General features: G+C 57.1%; 1 protein-coding gene across 1 annotated transcript; it reads left to right on the top strand.

Annotated features, from left to right (window-relative positions):
* The first annotated feature begins 2,248 nt into the window (after positions 1-2,248).
* On the top strand, positions 2,249-7,490 carry TOR3A (torsin family 3 member A). The gene is made up of 6 exons (XM_058029853.1): positions 2,249-2,705; positions 3,037-3,150; positions 3,847-4,112; positions 4,637-4,812; positions 6,696-6,820; positions 7,225-7,490. Exons 1-6 carry the CDS (start codon positions 2,405-2,407, stop codon positions 7,473-7,475), a joined length of 1,233 nt encoding a protein of 410 aa, XP_057885836.1. The 5' UTR covers positions 2,249-2,404; the 3' UTR covers positions 7,476-7,490.
* The last annotated feature ends 1,183 nt before the right edge of the window (positions 7,491-8,673 follow it).

The following is an 8,673-nucleotide window of genomic DNA, read 5'->3' as shown; positions in this document are numbered from 1 at the left end:
ATTTGTATAACTGGGAGATTTTAGTGTTTCTGATTATGTAATGAATGTACTTTTACAAAAGAATGAGCACAAACAGCTTTGAGCCAATGGAGAACCAAAGGAGGTTGAAAATAAGCACTTTCCCTGAGGTCCTCAAATCCTTTCCCTACAATTTTTTTATTGAATCTGAAAATTAGGAAAAGAAGTCCTTAGTTCACATATCCCAAGTATGGAACTGGTGATTGGTTCTTTGTAGAATCTCAATATTTTTAAGAGACTGGGGATAGATAGGACTTTGTGGGGGGAAAAGGAAGGAGGGGAAAGGACTACTCTCATACCCTTTATTCTAGATCTTTCTTTTATTTAGTGATCTAATCCATAGCTGTTTTATACTGAGCTCTGGAGAGAGGCTCTTCTCCTCCTGCCTTCTGTCAGAGTGCAGAAGAAAATGCTGTATGGAAATGGGGAAAAAACCTAAAAGATGGGTGTATGGCATTTCCCTGGAGAGCCTGTAAATGAAATTCTGGACTGTGAGGTTCCCTCTGAGTGTTTGCTTGTCCTGAGCTGCACTGGGGTGTGGAATAAGCCAGGCATAACCATTTCTTGTGGTGCTTTTTCTCTTCAGATGGCAGCTGAGCTGAGCTGAGCCGAGGTGGTGGAGCCTTAATCAGGAGCTTGCTGCTGACCAGGACTGACTGCCTGGAATAACCAGCTGTGAGTGACAAGCTGAGCATCCTCCCATCAGCTCTGGGGCTGTGCAGCTGCCTCTGCTGCCAGCCTCACCTCAGGATCAGCAAACTGCACTTGGGGTTTCAGCAGAGCAAGGGAAACCCCATGTGCTTCCTATGCCCCTTCAGAGAATCCCAGAATGGCTGGGGTTGGAAGGGACCTTAAAGATCCCTCTGTTCCAAGCCTCTGCCATGGGCAGTGACACCTTCTACCAGACCAGGGTGCTCCAAACCCCATCCAGCCTGGCCTTGGACACTTCCAGGGCTGGGGCAGACACAGCTTCTCTGGGCACCCTGTGCCAGGCCCTCCTAAAGAGCTGGTTTTCCTTCTGGCTCCGACTATCTGCTGCACTGGGGCAGGGCTGACATCCCAGGAGTTATACCCTGAGCTAGTGCAGTGTTGGACAGTTTATCCTTCAAAATTTTCTCCTTTAGAACACGTAACCATCTATTTTTTATGGCATCTGTCTCTTTTAATAAGCCCTTTTCAGCTAGAGCAGTTATCCTGGGTGGGCAAAGTTTGAATGTTCCAGCTATTAATTTTTTATAAATCTGTATAAACACTTGAGGTACCTCAACTAGTTTCTAGAAAGGCTGACAGCAGGTTTTTGTGGGTTTTTTTGCTATAGCCACCGCAAGTTTGATTTAAATTTATTTCTTTAATGCATTATTTTTAGCTCTGTTTAAGTTGTTGCAAATGGGGTTCAGGTCTCGGCCTCACTGTTTTTGTAGCTGAAGGGGCCGTTTTGTTGGTCCCAGTATGTGAAATGCTGCTGTGTAATATTTGCAGGCACCTGTAGATGGTGATGCGCTCTGCTCCACGCCTGGGCTGCATCCCCCCTCCATCCACCTGGACCAGGCAATTACCGGGCTGGATTAATTCTATTTATGATCCTCCTTACTTTTATTTTTCTGAGCGTGTGGGATAACCTTGAAATCCTTTCTATTTCCAAAGCATTTTGGCCTTGAGCTCAGGATATCAGGACAGCAGGCAGCCAACGCAGCCTGGACAGCCCTGCTTCTCCCCCGCTGCTCCCTTGTTTTTATTTCCTCATCTTTTATTTTTGCGTCCCCTTTGAAAGGACACTGAGGAACAGCTGCCTCAATGTCCTTTTCTCCTGTGTCTGCGGCTGCACAACCTCAGCCGAGCCGCTGGGCAGTTTAAAATCCAGATCATTGCCTTCCCCAGGCGTTCGTTGGCGGTGCCGCAGCTCTGTGGGAGGCGGTGGCCGGGAGCCTCCTCAGCCCTTCCCCTCACGGCCGGGAGCCTCCCCGGGCCATTCCCAGCCCTTCCCCTCACGGCCGGGAGCCTCCCCGGGCCCTCCTCAGCCCTTCCCCTCACGGCCGGGAGCCTCCCCGGGCCCTCCTCAGCCCTTCCCCAGCCTTTCCCCTCACGGCCGGGAGCCTCCCCGGGTCCTCCCCAGCCCTTCCCCTCACGGCCGGGGCGGGCCGGGCCCGGGGCGGGGCCGCAGCCGCCGCTGGCCCCAGGCTTGGCTTTTGTCGGGTCCCCTTGGCTGCGACGGCGACAGGGCAGCCACGTCTGGCCGGGGCCGGCACCGGCACCGCCCGCGGCTGCTCCCAGCAACGCCTCAGGAAGTGAGGGCGGCTCGGGCCAGGCCGGCCGCGGGGCCCAGCGGGGCCGGGCCAGGCCCGCTCCATTCCCGGACCCGCTCCATTCCCGATCCCTCATCGCTGCCATGGGCCCGGCCAGGCTCCCGGCGCCCCGCGGGCTCGGCTGCTTTGTGCTGGTGCTGCTGCTGCTCCTGGGCGGCTCGGGCAGCCCCGGGACAACGCCGCCGCCCCGGGCGCCCTGGGCAGAGGAGCAGGGAGCCGTCCCGGAGGGGGCACCGTGGGGCAGGGTGAGGTACGAGGCCGTGAAGAAGCATCTGGGAGCTCTCTCCAAGCACTACTGGCAGTACCTGGCGTGCAAGGTGTGGCAGGAGGGCTGCGAGGAGGAGGAGAAGCAGCAAGGAGAACGAGAGGCCAGTCCCGTCCCAGGTAAGCGCCTTGCTCTGCTCTCTCCCGTGCCCAGGAGGGAACAGCAGATCCGGACCCTGCTGTGCCCCGGCTCCTGTGGCGCTGCCCTTCCTTCCCGAGGTGCTACCCCGGGCATCTCCCTCCTTGGCACACCCCGGGATGAGGCTCTTGCACTTCTTGGGCACTCGGAGCCATCTCGGGCTGCTGCCAGTTCCGAGCTCACTGTCCCCACAGCCAGGGCTGTCCGCAGGGACATGGCTGAGTCCCTGCACCTGGGAGAGGATTGCCGTGAGCCCAAAATGTAAAAAAGCCTTTCCTGGAACCTCTCTGCTCATTCTGCTCCCGTTGCCAGGCTGGGGCTTTCCTCTGGTTGGCCAGGATTACCTGGAGATCCTCTCTGCCTGGTACTGCAGCTTCGGCAAGTGCTGCGAGACAGGAGACTGCAGGATCATCAACAACATCACAGGTAGGGGCTGTGCTGCTTTGTGGCTTGTTTTGTGGGGTTTTTTTTTTTCCTATTAAAGTCTATTCTAGAAAGTTAGTAAAGGGGCTGTGCTGCTTTGTGGCTTGTTTTGAGGCTTTTTCCCTGTTAAAGTGTATTCTAGAACGTTAGTAAAGAGCTTTTCTGAGTGGGGTGCTGAGCTGTGGGAGGGTGAGCGGCTGAGCTCAGCCCTGTGTCCCATTTGAAGTTCTGAGACCAAAGAGAGTTTGTTCCTTACTGCATAAGTATCTGCTCCAGCTTGCCACGAGCCCTGCCTGCATCCCATAGCTTCCAGGCACATATAGCAGGATCCAAACTGGCCCAGGACCCTGCCCTAGGTCGGGAGGGCACACTGAGACCTGTGTGTAAGCCATGAGTAGGTGTCTTTGTGTTTGCTGTCCCTGAGACTCCTGGGATGCAAACCCTGCACTGGGAGCTTGGGAGGGCCTTGGGGCACCAATGCTCTCTGCAGCTGCCAAGCATCTCTGCCTTTTCCTAAAGGAAAAAAGGAGTCAGTGGAAGATTTGTGTCTTTTTGGGGCCAGAGGCAGGGCACAGGCAGCCTGTGGCTTTAATGCCACTTCACAGTCCTCTTGGCCAGGCATCCCTGCCACATTTTCTCCCCTTACCCTCACCTGCAGTAGCAGTGCTGGCAGGAGCTGAGCCTGTGCTCTCTGTGCAGGGCTGGAGGCAGAGCTCAATGGGCAGCTGCACGGGCAGCACCTGGCCAAGGCCGTGGTGCTGCGGGCGGTGCAGGGCTTCCTGCAGGGCCCACGGCCCCCCAAGGCTCTGGTGCTGTCCTTCCACGGCTGGTCTGGCACGGGGAAGAACTTTGTGGCTCGCATGGTGGCCACTCACCTGTTCCGGGACGGGCTGAGGAGTGACTGTGTCAGGGTGTTCGTGTCCCTGCTCCACTTCCCACACCACAACTACGTGGACTCCTACAAGGTGAGAGCCAACAGCAGGGGATGGTCCTGTGGGCTGGGCTGGAGTTCATGTCCATGTGGGGCTGTGCCTTGGGTTTATGGGTAAAGCTGGGTCCCACAGCACTGGCTGGTCACTGCTGAGCAGTGCCTGCACAGCCTCAGGGCTTCCCCCCTCTCCCACTCAGCCCATGAGCTGAGTACAAGAAGTTTGAGACACACCAAAGAGCTGAGTCCTAGTGCCAAGGGGATATCCCATGTGCTGCCATGCTCTGGAATAAAAGCTGCAGGGAGGGGTTTGGGGGCAGGAAGCCATTGCCCAGAGACGGGCTGGGCATCAGTCTGTTAGTGGCAGGGGGGGGCTGCCTTTGCACCACCTGATGTCTTTCTTTCCTCTTTCCTTCACTTATTAAACTAATGAATCTCACCTCACTCGTTTTCCTGCCTTTGCTCTTCTGTTCTCTGCCCTGTCCTGCTGGGTGGGAGGGGATGGAGCAGGTGTGGGATGCCAGGGGGTGCCAGGGTTCCTGAGTGCCCTCCCTGCTGCAGGCCCAGCTGCAGAGGCAGATCAGCGAGACCCTGCAGCGCTGCAGGCAGGCCCTGCTCATCTTCGACGAGGCCGAGAAGCTGCACTCCAACCTCCTGGATGCCATCACACCCTTCATGGCTCAGCACACCAGCAAGGGCCAGGCAGATCAGCAGAGATCCATCTTCCTCTTCCTCAGGTGATTTCTGGTCCCCAAGTAATGGTGTTTGTCCCCAGAGGTGTGTGATACAAGGGGCTGAGGTGGCAGGGGAGGGCACAGGAACCTCATTCCCTCATGGTGGTTGCCTCCATGTTCGGTTTTACCTGTGGATGCTGGGCATCCTCCCTGGGAACATCTGCAGGAGGAGCTGAGGTCCAGCTGGGTTGGGACACCTGAGCCAGAGTCTGGAGTTGGAGGCAAGGAAGGACAGTCAGCTAACACGGTGTCACCCTGCCCAGCTGGGCAGATGTCACACTCCAGGGAGCAGAGCTGGGGCTGAAGGCCTTGGTGGGAAGCTGCCATGCATTGTGAGGAGCTGGGGAGTTCCCACTGCCTGGCTGTGGCTGCAGACTGAGGTGCTGTGAGGCTGATCCTGGCATCAGCACAGCCTGGTTTAGTTGGTTCCTTTCCCAGGAAGTGCACCCCAGCACTGTCTGTGTGGGATGCAGCTGGAGGGAGAAATGGGACATCTCAGAACCAGGATGTGAGGCAGGCACCTGACTGAAGTGCCCCTAAAGAGTGAGAGATCAGGATCAGCATCTTGGACTCCCTTCAGTTTGGGAATTGCAGCCTTGGGCTTGGCTCTGGCAGAGCTGTTCCTGGTGGTTGGAGGTGAGCAGAGCTTTCCTCCTCCACTTCCACCATCCAGGCAAGGCTTCCAACCTCCCAGCTCGGTGCTTCCCTCAGAGAGGTTTCCCTGTGTGAGCCCAGTGCCTGTGGAGCTCCCCTCACTCTGGTCCCACCCGTGTGCAAGGGCTGTGGGGCAAGGGGCAGGTCCTGCCCTGTTGCTCAGCAGGGGTGGACGTGGCCCAGCTGCACAGGGCCTGGTGTCCTGCTTGGCAGCCCTGCAGGTCAGGAATGTCACAGTGCCAGCAGGCAGAGGGGAGCAGGGTGCCCTGAACTGCAGCAGTGTCACCCCAGGGGTTTCATCACTCCAGTGGCAGTGTGACACTGACCTGCTTTAGCAGGATGGCTGTGGCCCAGGGCTGCTGTGGGCACTGGCACAGTGCTGCAGATGGGGTGGGGCAGATGGCTGCCTGTCCAGCCTAAAGGGGCTCTGGGCTGGGAGCAGGATCAGTACAGGCTGTTTTCTCCCTGACACTGGGTGGGGGCATGGTGGGAAACAGTGCTGGCTTTTCAATTTTCTCTGCCTTCAGTTTGGGGTCCAGAGCCTCTGACATGAGGGTGGGGTGCAAGATCTGTGACTCCCACTGCCTCTCTGTCTCCCACCCACACAAACTCTGCATCCAGCTGCTTCCCACTCCACTGGGGCATTCAGGGCTGGGGACAAGCCCCTCACCAGCACTTGGGGAGGGGGGACAGCTTTCCTGGACCTGCTTTCCAGGCTGAAGGGCTGTCCTGGGACCCTCAACAGCTGCAGGACCTTGCAAACCCCACCCCAGAGCTGCCCCCATGGGTGTCCAGAGGAGCCCTTAGGTGGGAGCTGTGTTGCTGCTTTGTCCCATGGGCAGAGGATGCTGTGCCAACTCCTGGGCTGCCAGGAATCCCTGTCCTGGACCTTTACTTCCAGTGGGGCTCCTGCCACGTGCTCTGCCCTTTAACCTGGACTTTGTGGTGGCTTGTTCAGCGTTTGGTGTGGAGCCAGGTGTCACCTGCAAGGTTGGTGGCTTCCCAAGCCAGGACAGGGGACTGAGGGAGATGGAGGATCCTGCTGGCCCTGGCAGGATGGCAGACAGCTGCATTCCTGTGGAAAGGGGCTCTTGGGGAAGAACACTGGCTCTCCATGTGCTGATCCTAGACAGCAAATCCTCTGTTGCCAACAGCACTGCTGGGGCCAGCCTGCAGGGAGGGTGCTGGCAGCTCTCTGGGGGAAATCTCGAGTGCCCTCCCTCTGTCCACAGCAATCTTGGTGGCAACACCATCAATGAGGTGGCCCTGGACTTCTGGCGAGCCGGGCGGGCGCGGGAGGAGATCCCCCTGGAGCTGCTGGAGCAGCGGCTGCGCCTGGAGCTGCAGGAGGCTGCAGGTAAGGGCTGGGCTTGCCTGGGGGCTGTGACTGCTGCAAGGCTGCTGCAAGGCTGCCCCTCTGCAGTGTCCCATCCACTGAGTGCCACGCAGGGCTGTGCTGGGGGAACAGGCCCTCACTCCAGGGGTTGTTGACAATGGGAGCTCCAGCCTTGTCCCTGTGAGGCTTCAGGCCCCTTCAGCCCTGAAAATGGCTGGGGCAAGAGGCAGCTCAGCCTCACAGGGCAGTGCTGAGGCTTCTCTGGGGCTTCTCTTGGTGTGACTCCTAGACATGCTCTGTGCTCAGAGTGCTGAGCAGCTCTGCACTAGGGGGTCCCACTGGATGAGCCCCTCGGAGCCAAGCCTGGTGGGATGATGCTCTCAGGTGAAGTTTCTGAGTTTGCCTTGTCCTTTGCTGTGCTCCAGAGAACAGCTGTGCCCACAGGCAGCTCCTCAGGGAGAAGCTGATCGATTTCGTGGTGCCGTTCCTGCCCCTGGAGTACCAGCACGTGAGGCTCTGTGCACGGGACGCCTTCCTGGCCCGGGGCCTTCCCTACACCGAGGCAACGCTTGACCAGGTGGCCCAGATGATGGTGTTTGTCCCCAAAGAGGAGAAGCTTTTCTCTGCACAGGGCTGCAAATCCGTGCCCCAGCGCATCAATTATTTCCTTCCTTGAACACCAGGGGGACCAGACGTGTGCTGAAGGGGTTCTGCACTCCGGGAGCTGCTGCTCTCTTTGCACAGGGTCAGAGGCAATGACCCAGCCAGGCACTTGCACAGGGGCTTAACAGAGACTCCAGCCCCTCGGAGCTGTTGCAGGGAAGGAGGTGCATCCCTTACTCCTGGGATGTGGGGACAGCCTATGCTTGGCTGCTTTTGGAGCCTGTCTGCTGTTCTAAGTCCCTTCTTTAGCTGGAGGGGTGATGTGGTTCTGCTGACAGATGCTGTTCCATGTGAGTGGGGACTGGGAATGTCCAAGTCCTTGTTTTGTTGCTGTGTGCTGACGGGAGGCCTTGGACAGGCTGCTCCTGTTGAGACAGTGTGGCCAAAGCCATGTCCCTGTCCCCAGTTTTCTCTGTCATTTTCCAACATCACACAGAACTGCTTTGCTGGAGTAGAGTTTTTCCCCTCTGTTGCTCTCATGCCTTTCTAAGGTGTCTGCTGCTCAGGGACACATGTGCCAGGACTGCAGTCTGTGCAGGGAAAAAAGGACTGAATAGTCTCCTCTGGAGATGCCAAATCCATAGCTCTCACCTTGAAGTGTCCACCTCTCACTGGAGTCTTCCGTTGTATGGAAGCAGCTGCTGGGCTGAGGGGAACTTCTGCTGCAGTTACTTTACTGAGCAGGTTGGTGCAGAGCCCATTGCCTTCTCTGCAGAACCAAAAAGGGGAGAGAACTCCTCTGCCCAAGGGCAGAGGGCAGGTGAGGAGGATGGTGGCTGAAACATCAGGCTGCAGCTGAATTTTCATGGACGAGTTTTCATGGATGCAGTAAAAGCTTGGGGTTTTTTCCTTCCTTTTTTCGTTTTTATCTTCAGTACATTTCATGCTGTGGCTTTTTGGCTGGTACAGTATTATTATTATTATTATTTTTATTTTTATTACTCCAAGGGGCTGTTTGCTGTCTGGGTACTGGCCAGGTGATAAGAGTGTTGCAGCAGCTCCAAAACATTTCATCAGTGTTACGGGAATCGCTCTGTGACCTCTGGGTCAAAACTCCCTTCCAACAGGGCTGTGCTGGCCAGGAGTGACACAGCCCCTGCCAAGGACAGGGCTCGGCTTCCCAGCCACCCCCACGGGGGACCTTTGGTCTGTTTTAAGCCCTGAGCCATTTTGTGGTGCCAGTGATGAGCAGTGTGGCCTCTGGGAGGAGT

This window comes from Melospiza georgiana, chromosome 9 (assembly GCF_028018845.1).
Source record: "Melospiza georgiana isolate bMelGeo1 chromosome 9, bMelGeo1.pri, whole genome shotgun sequence".
NCBI lineage: Eukaryota > Metazoa > Chordata > Aves > Passeriformes > Passerellidae > Melospiza > Melospiza georgiana.
Note: the sequence above shows the minus strand (reverse complement) of the source record. Positions and strands in the feature narration are given on the sequence as shown.

Bases quoted from the DNA above. Each gene is read 5' to 3' on its own strand.
- TOR3A (XM_058029853.1), top strand. From the start codon at position 2,405: ATGGGCCCGGCCAGGCTCCCGGCGCCCCGCGGGCTCGGCTGCTTTGTG. The intron at 3,151-3,846 runs GTAGGGGCTGTG...CTCTCTGTGCAG, and splicing joins GATCATCAACAACATCACAG to GGCTGGAGGCAGAGCTCAAT. The intron at 6,821-7,224 runs GTAAGGGCTGGG...GCTGTGCTCCAG, and splicing joins GGAGCTGCAGGAGGCTGCAG to AGAACAGCTGTGCCCACAGG.